Raw genomic sequence first — 19,387 nt, 5'->3', positions numbered from 1 at the left:
TACAACGACTACAACATGTAGAGCTTCCTTCAGCTACATCCTCTTCTTCTTCAAAACGACTAAAGAAGATGATACTTTAGAGGGAAAAATTGGGAAACATAATTAAGAAGAATTCTATTTCCCACACACACATATATATATACTCCTTTGGCATGACCTTCAAAGGCCAATACCACCACTCAATCCTAATCATTTTGTCTCCAATTATGAAACCAGTCGGTTTCAATCTAACTAAACCAGTATTGAAATCTAGTAATTTCCAACTAGCCACTTAAACTTCTAAATATCTCATTAGAGCCCGTAAATTTCTATTTCTATACAATCGGCTCCCTAACTCTTCTTTGAGTTTGGGTCCTTAGGAGATTCGAGTGTGATAGACTCCCTAATTATATTTGGAATAACAAAAAGTCAAATGACTTTAGGAAAAGTGCAATCTTGAATGGCATGAATGGAAAATTCGAATGCATAATCACATATAGGGCAATGGCCCTCGTCCGTCATGTGACACCTAACACGCTCTCCATTGGTTAATAGTTTGTTCTGCCAATAAGCCAAATAAAAACCCGTACACACTATGGTGATTTTAATTTCCAAATCATCTCCCAAGACATAGATCGATTCTCCTATTCAATACTGAATAAATTTTTATACATTGCAACAACAAAAAATTGTCTTTAGTTGCCCATCTCAACGCTATCTGATCGACCCTTGCACCCATAAAAAAAAGGTAAAAGTGATCATTTTTTTTATTTTGACCGGGTAAAAATAAAATAAATTTTTGGATGCTGCTTGACACGTTAACAGCCCATTACTTTTTTTTTCTTAAAATCAGTGGCAGCATCGACAAGGTAAAATGGATTTTGCCTATTTTAATAAATAATTGGTGTGGTGCCTATTTTGATTAATAATTATTTTTTCACATTGCTTGAGTCAAAAGGCCATCATTTGATCTAGATACCATATTGAACATTGAAAACAAACTTAAATACCAAATTGAGAAGAAAAAATTAAATACCAAATTCAATATTGAAACCAAATTTAAATGCTTACAAAATCCTACATTAAATGTATACAATTGGTAAAAACACATCAAGATACACTTTGTGATTTGTATTACATGATATAAGCCAAAATTTCACGAATAAGCTAAGGAGAAAATGAGTCTGCAATCTTCAATTAGCGAACACAACAATGCTAAACCAAATCAAAAGGGGATGATGATTTCTCACCCACGACCACACCTGCCTTGCAACAACATTCTTGATAAAGTTACTAAAGTTTCAGAAATCATCCCTTCATTACTAGGTGTGTCAATCTGTATATTACAGATTCCATAAATTAAGCAAGAAAGGGATGGTTTCTGAAGCCGTAGATAACAATATTGCCAACAACATCCTTGCAATCTGCATCAACCAGTCCACTATAATTGACCTTGCTTTCTCATTGTAATAACGTTATTTATAGCTTTAGAAATCATCTCTTCCTAACAATTTGTTTCAATTTATTTATATATTTACACATCCAAGAAGAGGATAAATTCTAAAGCTGTAGATAACAGTATTATAAATTATGATATTTTCACCATACATGACAATATTGAACTCGGTGCCTTGCTTCCTCGTCATGATAAAGCAATCTAAAGCTTTAGAAATCATCCGTTCCTTTTATATGTGTGTATCTGTACATTAAACAAGGGAGGAGTGATTTCTAAAGCTGTAGATAACAATATTATAAACGATGATATTCCAAATACTTTCCTTGCAATGTCCATCAACCAATCCACCATGCATGGCAGCATTAGGCTCAAATTATTTTTCACAACAGAAGTAATACATGGTTAAAATCATTAAAATATAAAATAAAAATTTAGCTGCTTTAAATTTGAAGGAAAGCATGGAGAAGGCAAAGGCTCCTTCAATCGTGTAAGTAGCTTTGGTTTAGGCACAATGCAAAAGGTGGATTGCTATTGTAAACAAACAAACACCCGTGTCTGACTCTATGCCCCACTTCAACAACACCATCAAATGCTAGACCATGAATTTAAAAGGCAATAAACAAATGTGAAGGGGTTATTGTGTCATGAAACAACTGTGAGTTTCACGGGTCTTTACCCCTTTAACTAAATATTGGCTCCAAGCGGCAGTCAGATCGGCCATGGACTGGCACCTGCTGTTGACTCTGATATGGAGCCGATCTGCACATCACTCTTACCATTTGCAAACTAAAAAAAACAATCAGTAGTTTCATAGCAAATCAACTTTGAGAAAATAGTTTTCTTTTTTTCATAATGAAACAAATAAAGGAGAAAAATCTACAGCATCTGAAAATCATTCTCTCAGTTGACAAAAGATTATAGAAAGAAAAAAAGAAGAAGAGAAGTATTAAGCTATAGGATGCGATTGCATGGATTGTTGATGCGTAGAATATTAGACTGACAGAATGTGAAATATGAAAGATTAGTAGTACGGTATTAAAATATATAAGATATGAAAGATAAGAAGAAAGAGGAATGAATTGTGTGGACATGAGACGAGGCCGCCGAGCAGATAAAGTATGATGTAGGCTTAAGGTGTTAAAACTTGCCTTTATATAGTGGTTCCCTTTAGGGTTTTTTTTAATTTAGAAAAAAATCGTTTTGGAGGAAAAACACCTCTAAACTTGTTTATGTCCGCTCGCCCAAGACCCGCCTAAAAGTGGGAGGATTTAGGTAAAATATAAGTTTTAAAAATGAGATTGGATAAAAAAGGTTCATTTAGAAAGCGGATGGGCCCTCAAGCAAGGCTTTTTGGCTCGACCACGTCTTAATATGCAAAAAAAAAAACTATTATCTTTTACTATTTTCCGCTTTTTTCCTATTTTTGCTATTTTCTTCTTCTTCTTTTCACTATTTTGCTACCATTTTCACTATTATGTTCTATCATTTCACTATTATGTTTCACTATTTTGTTGTTATTGTTTGGATATTATATAACTCTTATTTTATTATTAATTTTGTTAATATTATAGAGGCATTTGCTTGTTAAGTTGTACCTATATTAATATGTTATTTAAGTATACATATTTTTTAATTTATTTTCAATTTGTTGGGAAACATTTATTTTAATGTTTTTAGTATTTTGATGTATTATATATTTTTGCGAACACAACAATGCTAAACCAAATCAAAAGGGATGATGATTTCTCACCCACGACCACACCTGCCTTGCAACAACATTCTTGATAAAGTTACTAAAGTTTCAGAAATCATCCCTTCATTACTAGGTGTGTCAATCTGTATATTACAGATTCCATAAATTAAGCAAGAAAGGGATGGTTTCTGAAGCCGTAGATAACAATATTGCCAACAACATCCTTGCAATCTGCATCAACCAGTCCACTATAATTGACCTTGCTTTCTCATTGTAATAACGTTATTTATAGCTTTAGAAATCATCTCTTCCTAACAATTTGTTTCAATTTATTTATATATTTACACATCCAAGAAGAGGATAAATTCTAAAGCTGTAGATAACAGTATTATAAATTATGATATTTTCACCATACATGACAATATTGAACTCGGTGCCTTGCTTCCTCGTCATGATAAAGCAATCTAAAGCTTTAGAAATCATCCGTTCCTTTTTATATGTGTGTATCTGTACATTAAACAAGGGAGGAGTGATTTCTAAAGCTGTAGATAACAATATTATAAACGATGATATTCCAAATACTTTCCTTGCAATGTCCATCAACCAATCCACCATGCATGGCAGCATTAGGCTCAAATTATTTTTCACAACAGAAGTAATACATGGTTAAAATCATTAAAATATAAAATAAAAATTTAGCTGCTTTAAATTTGAAGGAAAGCATGGAGAAGGCAAAGGCTCCCTTCAATCGTGTAAGTAGCTTTGGTTTAGGCACAATGCAAAAGGTGGATTGCTATTGTAAACAAACAAACACCCGTGTCTGACTCTATGCCCCACTTCAACAACACCATCAAATGCTAGACCATGAATTTAAAAGGCAATAAACAAATGTGAAGGGGTTATTGTGTCATGAAACAACTGTGAGTTTCACGGGTCTTTACCCCTTTAACTAAATATTGGCTCCAAGCGGCAGTCAGATCGGCCATGGACTGGCACCTGCTGTTGACTCTGATATGGAGCCGATCTGCACATCACTCTTACCATTTGCAAACTAAAAAACAATCAGTAGTTTCATAGCAAATCAACTTTGAGAAAATAGTTTTTTTTTCATAATGAAACAAATAAAGGAGAAAAATCTACAGCATCTGAAAATCATTCTCTCAGTTGACAAAAGATTATAGAAAGAAAAAGAAGAAGAGAAGTATTAAGCTATAGGATGCGATTGCATGGATTGTTGATGCGTAGAATATTAGACTGACAGAATGTGAAATATGAAAGATTAGTAGTACGGTATTAAAATATATAAGATATGAAAGATAAGAAGAAAGAGGAATGAATTGTGTGGACATGAGACGAGGCCGCCGAGCAGATAAAGTATGATGTAGGCTTAAGGTGTTAAAACTTGCCTTTATATAGTGGTTCCTTTAGGGTTTTTTTTAATTTAGAAAAAAATCGTTTTGGAGGAAAAACACCTCTAAACTTGTTTATGTCCGGCTCACCAAGACCCCTCTAAAAGTGGGAGGATTTAGGTAAAAATATAAGTTTTAAAAATGAGATTGGATAAAAAAAAAGGTTCATTTAGAAAACGGGATGGGCCGGCCCTCAAGCAAGGCTTTTTTGGCCTGACCCTGGCCCGAATATGCAAAAAAAAAAAAACTATTATCTTTTTACTATTTTCCTGCTTTTTTTCCTATTTTTTGCTATTTTCTTCTTCTTCTTTTTCACTATTTTGCTACCATTTTCACTATTATGTTCTATCATTTCACTATTATGTTTCACTATTTTGTTGTTATTGTTTGGATATTATATAACTCTTATTTTATTATTAATTTTGTTAATATTATAGAGGCATTTGCTTGTTAAGTTGTACCTATATTAATATGTTATTTAAGTATACATATTTTTTTAATTTATTTTCAATTTGTTGGGAAACATTTATTTTAATGTTTTTAGTATTTTTGATGTATTATATATTTTTTAAAAATTATATAAAAAATTAATACGGGTGGGGCGAGCCCGGGTTTTAGCTTTTTTATCCGGGTCGGGCTTGGAAAAAATTTTAGACCTATTTTTTGGGCCTAGTCAAACCTAGCAAACGGGCCTAAAATTTTGGTTGGGCCCGACCCATGAACACCTCTAAGCGCGCTGGACACGCTTTCCTCCAACAGTAATTGGCTATGTTGTACAGGGAGTTGTGTCGGGAGACAGAATCGGATAAGATGTCCCTAAGTGAACGACCCATACATGTTCCCATTGGTGACAAGGTAAAAATTATTTCTTAATAAATATGTAGTTTGTATAATAAACGTTGTTTATTTATTATTATACGTTCGAACTAACACAACACTTGTACGGGTAGAACCATAGATTGAGTTATGTGGGACTACCCGGCACTCATAGATATCAGGCTGCTCTTAGATCAACGCTCGGAAGTCGATGTTAGTTACTTAAAACCTCTTAACTTTCACTTAAAAGCCTCTAGGAAATAGCCCCAAGTCAACGATCACTGTTGTACCCTTTTAATTGTATTCCACCAACGATGACAAATCAAAAGGGATGATGATTTCTCACCCACGACCACACCTGCCTTGCAACAACATTCTTGATAAAGTTACTAAAGTTTCAGAAATCATCCCTTCATTACTAGGTGTGTCAATCTGTATATTACAGATTCCATAAATTAAGCAAGAAAGGGATGGTTTCTGAAGCCGTAGATAACAATATTGCCAACAACATCCTTGCAATCTGCATCAACCAGTCCACTATAATTGACCTTGCTTTCTCATTGTAATAACGTTATTTATAGCTTTAGAAATCATCTCTTCCTAACAATTTGTTTCAATTTATTTATATATTTACACATCCAAGAAGAGGATAAATTCTAAAGCTGTAGATAACAGTATTATAAATTATGATATTTTCACCATACATGACAATATTGAACTCGGTGCCTTGCTTCCTCGTCATGATAAAGCAATCTAAAGCTTTAGAAATCATCCGTTCCTTTTTATATGTGTGTATCTGTACATTAAACAAGGGAGGAGTGATTTCTAAAGCTGTAGATAACAATATTATAAACGATGATATTCCAAATACTTTCCTTGCAATGTCCATCAACCAATCCACCATGCATGGCAGCATTAGGCTCAAATTATTTTTCACAACAGAAGTAATACATGGTTAAAATCATTAAAATATAAAATAAAAATTTAGCTGCTTTAAATTTGAAGGAAAGCATGGAGAAGGCAAAGGCTCCCTTCAATCGTGTAAGTAGCTTTGGTTTAGGCACAATGCAAAAGGTGGATTGCTATTGTAAACAAACAAACACCCGTGTCTGACTCTATGCCCCACTTCAACAACACCATCAAATGCTAGACCATGAATTTAAAAGGCAATAAACAAATGTGAAGGGGTTATTGTGTCATGAAACAACTGTGAGTTTCACGGGTCTTTACCCCTTTAACTAAATATTGGCTCCAAGCGGCAGTCAGATCGGCCATGGACTGGCACCTGCTGTTGACTCTGATATGGAGCCGATCTGCACATCACTCTTACCATTTGCAAACTAAAAAAAACAATCAGTAGTTTCATAGCAAATCAACTTTGAGAAAATAGTTTTCTTTTTTTCATAATGAAACAAATAAAGGAGAAAAATCTACAGCATCTGAAAATCATTCTCTCAGTTGACAAAAGATTATAGAAAGAAAAAAAGAAGAAGAGAAGTATTAAGCTATAGGATGCGATTGCATGGATTGTTGATGCGTAGAATATTAGACTGACAGAATGTGAAATATGAAAGATTAGTAGTACGGTATTAAAATATATAAGATATGAAAGATAAGAAGAAAGAGGAATGAATTGTGTGGACATGAGACGAGGCCGCCGAGCAGATAAAGTATGATGTAGGCTTAAGGTGTTAAAACTTGCCTTTATATAGTGGTTCCCTTTAGGGTTTTTTTTTTAATTTAGAAAAAAAAATCGTTTTTGGAGGGAAAAAACACCTCTAAACTTGTTTATGTCCGGCTCGGCCCGAAGACCCGCCCTAAAAGTGGGAGGATTTAGGTAAAAATATAAGTTTTAAAAATGAGATTGGATAAAAAAAAAGGTTCATTTAGAAAACGGGATGGGCCGGCCCTCAAGCAAGGCTTTTTGGCTCGACCACGCTAGAATATGCAAAAAAAAAACTATTATCTTTTACTATTTTCACCTTTTTTCCTATTTTTTGCTATTTTCTTCTTCTTCTTTTCACTATTTTGCTACCATTTTCACTATTATGTTCTATCATTTCACTATTATGTTTCACTATTTTGTTGTTATTGTTTGGATATTATATAACTCTTATTTTATTATTAATTTTGTTAATATTATAGAGGCATTTGCTTGTTAAGTTGTACCTATATTAATATGTTATTTAAGTATACATATTTTTTAATTTATTTTCAATTTGTTGGGAAACATTTATTTTAATGTTTTTAGTATTTTGATGTATTATATATTTTTAAAATTATATAAAAATTAATACTGGTGAAATGAGCCCGGTTTTAGCTTTTTATCCGGTTGGGCTTGGAAAAATTTTAGACCTATTTTTGGGCCTAGTCAAACCTAGCAACCAGCCTAAAATTTTGGTTGGGCCCACCCATGAACACCTCTAAGCGCGCTTACCGACACGCTTTCCTCCAACAGTAATTGGCTATGTTGTACAGGGAGTTGTGTCGGGAGACAGAATCGGATAAGATGTCCCTAAGTGAACGACCCATACATGTTCCCATTGGTGACAAGGTAAAAATTATTTCTTAATAAATATGTAGTTTGTATAATAAACGTTGTTTATTTATTATTATACGTTCGAACTAACACAACACTTGTACGGGTAGAACCATAGATTGAGTTATGTGGGACTACCCGAGCAGCTCATAGATATCAGGCTGCTCTTAGATCAACGCTCGGAAGTCGATGTTAGTTACTTAAAAACCTCTTAACTTTCACTTAAAAGCCTCTAGGAAATAGCCCCAAGTCAACGATCAGCTGTTGTACCCCTTTTAATTGTATTCCACCAACGATGAGCCTTACCGTCAAGTAAGGACACTGCGCAACCCAACTTCTCCTTGTCAGAACAAGACATCTACTTGAGGATCCTCGCTACTCCTTCCAACCAGTACTCAGCTACGATCAGATCGGTCCTTTTAACCCTAGAAAACATTTTACCACCCCATGCTCGAAGACGTTCAAACGTTAGCCCGCGATTCACAAGTGCAGGGTTTGCAAGTGCAGGAGCAGGGTTAGCACCAGCAATCCGCTGAAACGCTCCTAATGTTGCTTCCATCAGAGGGCTTACACTCTCATCAGGAATGTTTACCCTACACGGCGGCATAGGAGGTGCAGAAGATGTACCATCCTCTTGAGCGCTAGCTCTCACATTCACACGTCTAAGAGGCATGTCTAATTATCTAGCATACACAAAAACAAACAAATGGTGTGAGTGGTGGGAAAATGATCCAAGTCTTGATCCTTCAAACAAATTACAGAGTTTAAGGAAATGTGTTCCTATTCCTACCTCACATACAATTTTAATCAAATCCTTTCAAACAATTTCATGTAATACAACAATTTAAGAAATAAAAAAGATTTAGACTCATGAGTTTTGAAACTCCAAACACACAACAGTCACCTAGGTTCGAAGGTTATTTAACCTGACTCTGATACCATCAAATGTAACACCCTATACGCAGCCCGGTCGCCGAGCCTGAATACTAGGACGTTACATCACCGTCACACTTCTTATCCATCAAGACTACATTTTATTAAGTAAACATGCATCTTTTTAGTTACTTTTAACGATGGTACTTTGAAGCCAATTATGAGTCATGCATACTCAATTTGAAACTTAGTCAAGCAAACATACAACATTCAAACTAAATTTGAGCATTTATCAAACTTTGAGACCTCATAGCAAAATTTCCCAAAAAGGTTAAGTAGGTATCGATACTAAATATAAGGTACTGATATTTATTCTTAGTGGTATCGGTACCACATGGAAAATCGATACCAAAATAGCTCACTGTTTCCCACCTAAAACCAAACTTATCAGAAAATATCCGTACCACTCTCAGGGTATCGATAAATTCCCCTCGAGTATCGATACTCTGGCTATGGTATCGATACAAACTTCGTATTCTGACTCCCTGCACTTTCGTGAGTACCTTTAATATCGATACCCCTATTTTTGCTAACAAAAATTCAACATACATTTGTATTTAAAACATTCAAACTCAATTCTTAAACATCATGTTATATTCATTTAATCAAATAAGCACCAAACAACTAAAGCAATAATTCAAAATACCATATCCAAATTTCAATGCTTCTAAACATAATTAACATGCAAACAACTAATCCAAAACATACTCAACAAACCAAAATAAACGTCTATCCCGTTGCCTTAACCTATATACTTAAGAATATTTAGTAACACCTACTATAATGACTAAATAATAGCTTGGATCACCCCTCGACGGTCACACCGCTCACACCGACACTAAGAATCTGCCATGGTAAAGAATAGAGTGGTGAGCTTTACAAGCTTAGTGAATGCTTAGAGTAACCACCTCTACAAACAAGTCAACTAGCAACATCAAAGCAACATACATCATAATGTTTTACACATGTGACTCGCATACAATCTTATATATATCCATAGTCATGCATTTAATCATAATAATGACATACAAGTACAGATTATGATAGATTGACTCTTGAGAAGATGAAACATAAAGTGGTCTTTATTACCACACATCGAATACACGGATCTCCTCCACACCGCACATAGACTTATGTAAATGAATACTCATTACCCTATGACATGCTAAATATATCCAATAGTCTTAATAAATCACAAGGCCAAAATATCTATGGAAAAACACAAAATTACATATTGATTACTATGTACATTTTTATTGCACATACTCATTCATATCACTTTATAATCTCTGTCACATGGCATGTTTAACATACCCTTATATTCACATACACAATAGTCATCTCATCTTCATGACATATATTCTACCATTACATTTATATTCAAAAGTCTACAATCTCAATTTCTACAACATGCATACAACCCATTCTGTCATAAATGTGAGAACACTTACACTCAAAATTTAGAGTAAGGGTTTAGGTTGCTTATAAATTCCCAAATACACAGCGATTTGCTTGCGAGCGATTAATCCAAAACACTCACTGAAAATTAGCTCATTTTGAAAACTAAATGCTTAGGCAAGATTTTCTTTGCCTTTGTCTCTACTCGTTGAAGGTCCTATTGACTCCAGCACTTCAACAAGACAAACCTCACAAATATTCAATCAACAATCAGTCAATAACTTACCCTAAACAGTCACAAACATAAGCCTTAAGCTACATTTTCTTCTAACCAAAACCCTTAGCATGATAAACTTAAAATTCAAATAACTCGGTCTACACTAAATATTTTTGTAAGAAACAAGTTTCATTCATCTACAATTCATCTACAACTAATTCACAAGCTTTAAACTACACAAAACTACACATTTCAAGGTATCAAAATTTTTTGACAAGTTTTGGCCATAATAACAAAAATTCATTAAAACACAATAAAATTTTAACGAAACTTCAAAGTACCTTTAGAAAGCTTCTAACCATGTTAAAAAAAAAGTTCAAAAACACTTTAAAATCAGGTTTTTCCCCACAAACTCGAAATCCACAATTAATGACCATAATTTCAGCTTTTACCTAAATCATGTACTTTACAAGCTAATAATTTGATTCAAAGCACTAAATAACCTTCAAAACTAATAGGAAGATGATTCATTACCTTGAATTTAGAAAAATAGTGATTTTGACACAACCCAAAAATCCACGTTTTGGAGAAGATGAAGAAGATGTAGTTTTTAGGTGATTTGCTTAGTTTTAATAGAGATTGATGGTTCAAAAATGATAGAAATCAAAGGGATTTAGGAATCAAAGTTCAAAATCACTTAGAAAAGCAAGAGGGGAGCAAAAACGACATACTAGCTATTGGGGGAGAAAATTTTCGTGAAACACGTTGGGAATTGGGGGATTTTAGAGTGAATTGAAAAATTTTGGTCTATTTTCTTTATAAAGACTCCTAGGTTTGACACCTTTACAAATCAGTCCTATTTACTGAATTGAAGATATTTAAAACTCGATTTCAAAATTTTACTTAATTTTATGAAAACCATTACCGAAAACATTATCGATTACCAAACTTATGAAATTCCGAACTCATTTAGGCTAAAATTCCTAAAATACCACTAAAACTCCTAAGTCCAATTTTGGGGTGTGACATAGTAAATAACAGATTTCACTCGTCGACTCATTTCAATATCAGTTACGAATTGGATAAGACGAAGCAAAAAAATCAATTGACGGTTGTCCAAAGAAATACACATGACTCTCGCAACTCAAATATTTGATGTTTGATATGAATTTGTTGTGTGCCTAAGTTATGAAAATTTTGTTACTTTAATAGGAAAATAAAAGAAGGAGAGAAGGAATACGTGTTGATAAATTTGTTTATGGATACGTGCTTTTGTCAAACAATGATGATGAAATGCAAAGTATTACTCAAAAACATGTTTCAAAAGTCATATAATTTCATCAGAAGCGTGCTTATCAGGGTATTATGTGCATAACGTGCTTCAAATCTGCTGAAAATTCAAATTCAGGTACTTTTATTTTTTAGACCAAAAAATATTAGAGAAGTTGCATCCAGCTGGGCGAGTTTCCCTACTAACATGGTAGAAAAGCGCGCCTAGCTAGACGCCTTTCCTACCATATCAGCAGACAAGCTCCCTCAGCTAGACAAGCGTGTTTTCGATTATATACGTCAGAGACCCTAGTCTTGTGGTGTGTTTTCGATCACAAGAATTTTGTTCTTTGTAATCCTACCCTTCCCTAGTGCCTATAAAAGGGGTCTCCAACTCTATAGTTCATTATCCCTCAAACATTTTGTCCCCCAGCCTCTCCGTCCCTCCATTATACAACATTTTTAAATGTTATAAATTTCGGTCACTAATAAAATTAGGACCGTCGAGGTATTCTTGAGTCGTCGGTGATGTGATATCGCTCCGAGACGCATACATTTCATATATCATGCCGAGATGAGACCATTATCTCTGAAGCCTATCTTGAGGAGGTTGGGTTTTGAGGTGATTTTTCTTTGTACGATCGTGGATGGAAGTCTACGTAGAGGTCTCAATCGACGACCGTTATGAGATCATGGATCAAGGTGTAATGGGGGAGCTAGTTGGCGGTCGTTACGCGGCCACGAGCTCAAATTTTTTGGATACCCAAAAATGTTGCCTTATAAATACCATATAGAAGTTTGAAGGCATAATCATATGGAAAAATGGTAGGGCTTCCTGCTATAACAGGCATAATTGTTTTCTCCCTTTTCAGGCAACTGATACCTTTAACCTTCCTTCTTATCTAAGGGTCAACATCGTCGTAGACACAGAAGGACTCTTAAATGGGGAGCGACTTTTGTGGTGCAGTAAAGGTGATGCTCCTTTCGAGGTGACAACGATTGTCGTTATTAAACAACCCATTAATAATTACAACCACTGTCGCGTGAGAACATTCGTTCTCCGCCTGAGAGCCCTCTTGTGTCCACCTCAGTGTCAGCCTCCAGATAAGAATGAAAGGTTAAAGATACCATTGCCTGGAAATAGAGAAAAAAATTACGTTGATTACATTGGAAATCCCTCTGTTTTCCTTATGATTATGGCTTCAGTTTTATGTATGCTATATATAATGCATCATTTGTGGGTATCCAAAAAGCTTGAACTCCTGACCGCATAACGACCGTCAATTGACCCCCGATTATACTCGAACCTGTAATCGCATCACTGTCGTCAACTAGGACCTCCAACTAGACATTGACCTACAATCGTATAAAGCATTGCCATCCCAAAACCTGACTTCCCTAGGATAGGTTTCTGAGGTAATGATTTTATCCCGCCATGACATATGAAATGTATGTGTTCTAAGGCGCATTATCACATCCCCAACCCCTCAAATCTACCTATGAAATTTTTCGATTTCACCCATAAACCCTTAAAAAACCCTAACCCTAACAAAAAGTCTAACCATGGGAGAGAGAAAGGGAAAACGCACCTAGCTGGACGCACTTTCCCTTTCTCTCTCCAAAAACGGTCTATTTCCTTAAAATTTTAAAAAATAGCCTAAAAGGTGAAATAAAAAAAATCACACATTTAGTTAATTTAGCCCATTCTTTAATAAATTATGAATATTTATACACAGCTAGTTTATTTTTTCCTCAATTAAATTGCTAATAGTCTTATCAATTTTTTCCCTTTAGTGTAAACCATACCGCTAATCACTAAATTATGGTGAAGTTTTTATTTTGATCACTTAACTAAAAAAATACAATTTAGTCACTAAAATTTTCAAAATTATTTTTGTAATCTTACTATTAAGTGGCACTTTTTAATTGGTCTAATAACATTTTAGTCCTCAACTTTTATATTGTCTACCAATTTTACCGCAATTCTATATAAAATAATTTAAATATAGAAAATTCTATACAAAATTTTAGAAAATATAATCTCAAAAATATTGTTGTTGAAGAACTAATATGTAATAGAAATACAAAAAAATCATTTAATAGAATCTAATAACAAATTAAACAACCCCCAATAAAAGCTAGATCATTTCATGCTTTCTCAAGATTTTTCAAAACCAAATTAGAATATCTTTAAGTCGAGTTACATAACCCCTAAAGAACATCCCAAAATGATATCTCTATAAAGATAATACTAGGAGAAAAAATGGAGGGTTTAAAATATTTTTTCCCATTTTTCTTACTTTATCTATTTTTGAGTTTTTATCTATTTTTAATTTTAGAATTTTCTAAATTTTTAAAAAGAATTTCATTTTTTATCATCTTAATACAATCAAGGTCAAATTTATAGAAAGTATAAAATGACGACTAAAGTATTATTATACCAATTAAAAAGTGACATTTGATAGTCAAGCTTACGAAAAAGTAATTTTGAAAATTTTAATGACCAAATTGTAATAGATATTTTTAATTAAGTAACCATACGCATAAGTTAATGACTAATAGTGTAGTTTACTCTTTTATATTTCAAAGTTCACTTGAAAGATATTTTCAAAATCAAAATAACTTTCTTTTAGAGTTTTTTGTCAAATTTGCATCTTTCATGGAACTGGATCCTTCAAATAAAAAGATATAATGACTTAATTGACATTCTAATTTTATAAAAAAAGTCATTTTAGCCATTCATTTATATTTTTTTCACTTCAAAATAGATGGAAAAGTTAACGCTTTTTAACTTTCTTGATGTGGCATACACTTGGATTACCATATGGATGACACGTCAACATCTAATTTAATTTTAAATAAAATTATTAAAAATATATAAAGTAATGAATTTTTTTTAAAAATTAATTAAATGCTAACGTGTCATCCACGTATATGTCATGTCGACAATGTTAATAAATGTTAACTTTTGCATCTATTTTGAGATGATTTGATAAAAAAAATACAAGTTTAAGGACCAAAAAAATGAAAAAATTAAATGAAGAGCTAAAATAATTTTTTTATAAAGATGGAGTGCCAAAAAATTCATTATGGCGAATAAAAAGCTAAAACTTTATTATGACGAATATAAGTTTTTGAGGTAAAATTTCTTACGCTTATAATACGTTTGATTCACTGTAATGAAATAGGGTTGTATTGGAATAGAGCTATAATAGAACTGTAACGAAATGGAATAATGCCCCGAATATTACATAGTTTGGTTGAATAGAATAATGACAATGAATAGGCTAGGAATAGATCACAAATGACAACTTTACCCTTAAAAATAAAAAATGTTTTATTTATATTATTAACATATAGTAAAAGTATTCAAATAAAATCTATTTTAAATTAAAATAAATAATTGCTAATAAAAATATCATATTAGCAAACCATCGTTTAACATTTTTCAAGAAAACCACCGTCCACCACCATGTACTGCCACACCAACCACCATGGGCCGTTGTCATTTGGTGTCCTTTCTTTATCAAAATATCATATTTGGATGAATTCAACATCCTCTTTTCGATTCTTTTGTTATTTTTTTCTAAATCAACCCTTAACACCGTAGATCTACAAAAAGTTTTTAAAGCTACCACCCACATTTCTCCATCTTTCGTTGCTCCGAAAAGTACGATTTTTTGACATTTTATTCTCCCTTCTCTCCTTTTGTCCTTACTTAAGCTAGAAGCCCTAAAACAATTACCCAAAAGCAAACTTAGAAACCATTAAAGAAAAACACAATAAGCTTCAAGCCTTTCTTTTTTCTATTTTAGATTTATTTTTATTTAGTTTCGGGTAGCATGTTGAATTAGAGAACCAAAAGTCTCTCCTCTTTCTCTCTACTCTTTTTTTAGATTTTTTTATTTAGTTTTGGATTCCATGTTGAATCTCTGTTTTTATTTCTCTGTGTAACCTTGCTAACCCGACCTAAACGTTATGTCTAGATCGAGAAGGCTACATTAGCCATCAAAATGACTAAGCTAACTTACAATACTTTTGAATACCTTAAATTGACTCATTTTAGAGAGAAAGGAAAAAAAAAACGATGTTGTACTTTGAGTTGGTATAAAAACCTTCATTTATTAGGTCATCCTTACTTTAGATTCATTTTATTGTTGTCAATGTTGTTTGTCGCTCTGCTTTGTAAAAATTTGATGTTAACTAATGCAGCGAAAAAATCACTACTCGTGTCATTTTAGAAATCTAGTTGCCTTATTGATTTGTTTGTTTTTGCAAAAAACGGTTTCTTTGAAATGTAGTGGAAATTGGAGATTGTTTTCAAATTTACTTATGTCAGATATCATGCATTTACCGATTATTATGTTTAAGTAATTCATGCCTGCAAAAATCCCAAAATGAAAAGTGACCAAGCCACAGATCAAAAATAATTACAATTGCAAACCAAGACCAATAGAGACTTATTAATAAAACTTAATTAAAAATAGCTTGATGTTCAAGGTGATACTATGTATGCTAGGTCCGACCCTAGTTTTGAGGTTCACCTAAAAATTTAAACACTGTGAGGGAGTGAGCTTATGAAAGTTTAGTGTGAGTCAAACAGTTATTTAAACCGAAAAACATTCAGCTACAGTAACGCAGAGAATCATTAATACAATATCTATAATAAACATGGAATTTCATCAAGCAGTGCATATAAGCGTTAATAGAAAAACACTGAGCCAACATTGCAAATTCATGTTGATACATAGCAATTATCATACGGTATCAAATGGTGTATGAGCACGGGGTGATGAAAATGATGCAATGCAAAAGTTCCTACCCAACCATCCGCTACACACCATGAGTAGTTCCCTAGAACCCATCTGCGGAACACCAAATAGTGCGAGCCGTAGCTCGATGTAGATAAACCACCAGTACGGTAGTGCGGATAAATTGTCAATATATGCAAACAAGCTGCCAATGACGGTAATGTAGATAAATTGTCAATATATACAGACAAGCTGCCAGTAACGATAATGCAAAGAAAATGCCAATATATGTAAACAAGCTGCCAATAATGCAATAAATCATCAATCTCCTTGGTACTCCCAATGCAGTACACTGACAACAATATTATGGACTTTAACTGTCGCCAGTCCTTTGTCAAACACAATAACCCACCCCATGCATATGCATAATGACATACAATCATTGAGAAAAATCATGCTTTTGTTTCAATTTCAATAAAATGCCATGTTTTTCATGCTTATAGTAACATACCCAATTCAATGGCATGCCTACCATGCTTATCAATAATCAGAGTTTGTGTATGTCTTGCAAACTTTTCATTTATCAATAACATTGCCATTCAATCATGCTCTCAGTACATGTCCGATTTTAGTTTTACAAACATTCAGTCAATCAAACCAACAATTTTATTGGTATGTAATATGCGATACAATCTTGTCATACTTAGTATGCAATTCGAACAGTGACATTACATGATAAACACTCCACATTCATCCCATAATCAGCGAACACGATATAGCATCATTTCAAAGCATGTCACAACCAGCATACAACAATCCATAAAATTGGAAATTAATCAAACAATCAAATACAACAATTACGCAAATTGACAATCCCAGTAAAGGCTTAATCATTCAGTCAATAATTTTTAAGTCACGTACCTTTTCGGCAACCTTTAATTCACTTATTAAGCCATTAAGCCATTCCTGAATAGTAAGAATTTAGTATAAATTTAAGAATTATATTAAGATTTAACAACTAATTATACAAAGTTAGGACTCACACCTTAAATCGCAAGTCTGCAGCATTAATCCAGAAAGTTCGCACTTCCACACTTAAACCTTAAACGTGCCTAAAACCAAATTACAACATTTTATGCGTTAAAATAATATTAAAACCACCCTTGAAACAACCCTAAGATTTCATCCAAATTAGTATTGCACCAACAAATATTCAGGTCCAATTCGGTAAGGTAACTTACATTTATTTTAAGCGAAACGAAGGCGTGAAAGAAATCTGACTTCGCTGTTGATCCGGGGGTTCAAATCAATACCTAATATTGAAATAATACTTAAAAATAAATAACCAATAACCAATTAAAGGCCTTAGAACATTCAGCCAAACCAAAAAATTTAATGAAATGAATACATCACAATAACTCGCTTAAATCCGCACTTACGCTTTACATTAACTAGATCTAAGATGTCAATTGAATAAGATCGAATACACCATTAATTAAGAACATTTAGGGTTGTTTTAAACAAAGGAAAATTGAGGTAAACACTACTGTAATGGGTAGAAAAAGAAGAGAAAATAGCAGCCCACAAGTGTTACACCAATGGGTGGCACACCACCACAAGCGACGACAAGAATGTGGCTGATTTGGGGTGGCACAAAAATAGGTTTTGGCAGCAAAGAGGATGACTTTTTGAGGCTGGAATCAGTAGTAGAATGGTTTTAAAAACAATATAAAGTTTTTACAAGCAAAAGAAAAAGAATCAAGAAGGAAAAGGAAACAAATCGGTACATCACGAGTGGAGAAGAAAGGGCGGTAATGGAGGTTTTAATGGCAACAAGGAAAGGTTGATTTAGGTAGATTAGAGGAGGGTTTTAGGGTAGAAAAGGGGCTGATTTGGTGATTAGAGCAAGGAGGCAGCGCAACAATGGTGAAAATCACTAAGCTTGGGACGACACAAGGAAAAAAGAAACGAGAAAATTTGAGAGAAAATGAGAGAGGGAGAGGAAAGGAAAATTTAGGGTAGAAGAAGAAGTTGGAAAATCTAAAATAAATAACTTATATACCTAGGGTTTTCACTAGGTTGGATGGTACACTTAAGGAGTGATAGTAAAATTAGCATAATTGTTTTGCTCGGGAAGAGATTCAAACTCAAGTATCAAAGCCAATTACACTATCTCCTTATTTTCTATTAACCATTAAGCCAATTACTCATTCTTGAAATAATTTTATGAATTTCAATTTTGAAACAAGGCGTGACACATACTAGGGTTTGAAGTAAAATTTGCAAAATAACCAAAATGGTGCGAGGGAAGGGAATTGAACCTCAATTTCAAGGACAATTTCACTAACACTTAACCATTAAACTAGTAACTCATTTATTTACAAAACGCACAAAGATAATCCTAAAACTTGGGCATGACCACACCTAGTTCACAATCCCGATTCTACTAACCCGATTTTTGGGATATGACATTCTGTTTGAAATTAAGGAACTATCCCTTAGTTTTGTGTGGCCTTTTCTAACTGTTAGAGTTGAGTGACTCAAATCCTTGTTAAAATAAAATACAGTGGTAAAATAAAATAAAAGTAAAATCCATATAGAACTATACTTATTTTATTTTATATTAATTAGAATAAGGTTTTCCAACCTTACTACACTTCATCTATTTGACATTGATTAAAATAAGATTTTTCAACTATAAATAGATGTAGCCCAAACTTCTCTTGTATCATTTGAATTCGACATTAGTGAATTTTATTCTCCTCTGCCCATGGTTTTTTCCCGAAAGTGTTTTCCATGTAAAATATGTGTGCTTTATTTTTGTTTTTTGTTTTTTGTTTTTTCTTATTGCTTTGCAATCATTCTATATTTTCATTATCGCTGTTAGTTCTAAAAATTAGCATCAAGAGCTTTTTGGGTTGTTTGTC

The 19,387-nt window shown here is 33.3% G+C and overlaps 2 protein-coding genes across 4 annotated transcripts; both read right to left on the bottom strand.

Moving 5' to 3' along the window:
- Positions 1–993: 993 nt before the first annotated feature.
- Positions 994–4,200, bottom strand: LOC105772905 (uncharacterized). Of its 3 annotated transcripts, none has more exons than XM_052632559.1 (3): positions 4,070–4,195; positions 3,544–3,635; positions 994–1,403 (listed from the first exon to the last, which is right to left on the bottom strand). In XM_052632559.1, the coding sequence occupies exons 1-3, from the start codon at positions 4,112–4,114 to the stop codon at positions 1,226–1,228; spliced, it is 315 nt and encodes a 104-aa protein (XP_052488519.1). In that variant the 5' UTR covers positions 4,115–4,195; the 3' UTR covers positions 994–1,225. The 3 variants fall into 3 exon arrangements, 2 of the variants coding, with proteins under 2 accessions (XP_052488519.1, XP_052488520.1); XM_052632560.1 differs by lacking the exon at positions 994–1,403 and adding an exon at positions 3,171–3,359 and having other exon boundaries at positions 4,070–4,200; XR_001126917.2 differs by lacking the exons at positions 3,544–3,635; positions 4,070–4,195 and adding an exon at positions 1,588–2,552.
- A 1,485-nt stretch (positions 4,201–5,685) lies between these two features.
- LOC128041884 (uncharacterized) lies at positions 5,686–7,021 on the bottom strand. Its single transcript, XM_052632558.1, has 3 exons — positions 6,584–7,021; positions 6,058–6,149; positions 5,686–5,873 (listed from the first exon to the last, which is right to left on the bottom strand). Exons 1-3 carry the CDS (start codon positions 6,626–6,628, stop codon positions 5,696–5,698), a joined length of 315 nt encoding a protein of 104 aa, XP_052488518.1. The 5' UTR covers positions 6,629–7,021; the 3' UTR covers positions 5,686–5,695.
- Between the last annotated feature and the right edge of the window lie 12,366 nt (positions 7,022–19,387).

The sequence above is a fragment of the Gossypium raimondii genome, chromosome 6 (assembly GCF_025698545.1).
Source record: "Gossypium raimondii isolate GPD5lz chromosome 6, ASM2569854v1, whole genome shotgun sequence".
Lineage (NCBI taxonomy): Eukaryota > Viridiplantae > Streptophyta > Magnoliopsida > Malvales > Malvaceae > Gossypium > Gossypium raimondii.
The sequence above is the reverse complement of the archived record's forward strand: the minus strand, read 5'-3'. Positions and strand labels throughout refer to the sequence as shown.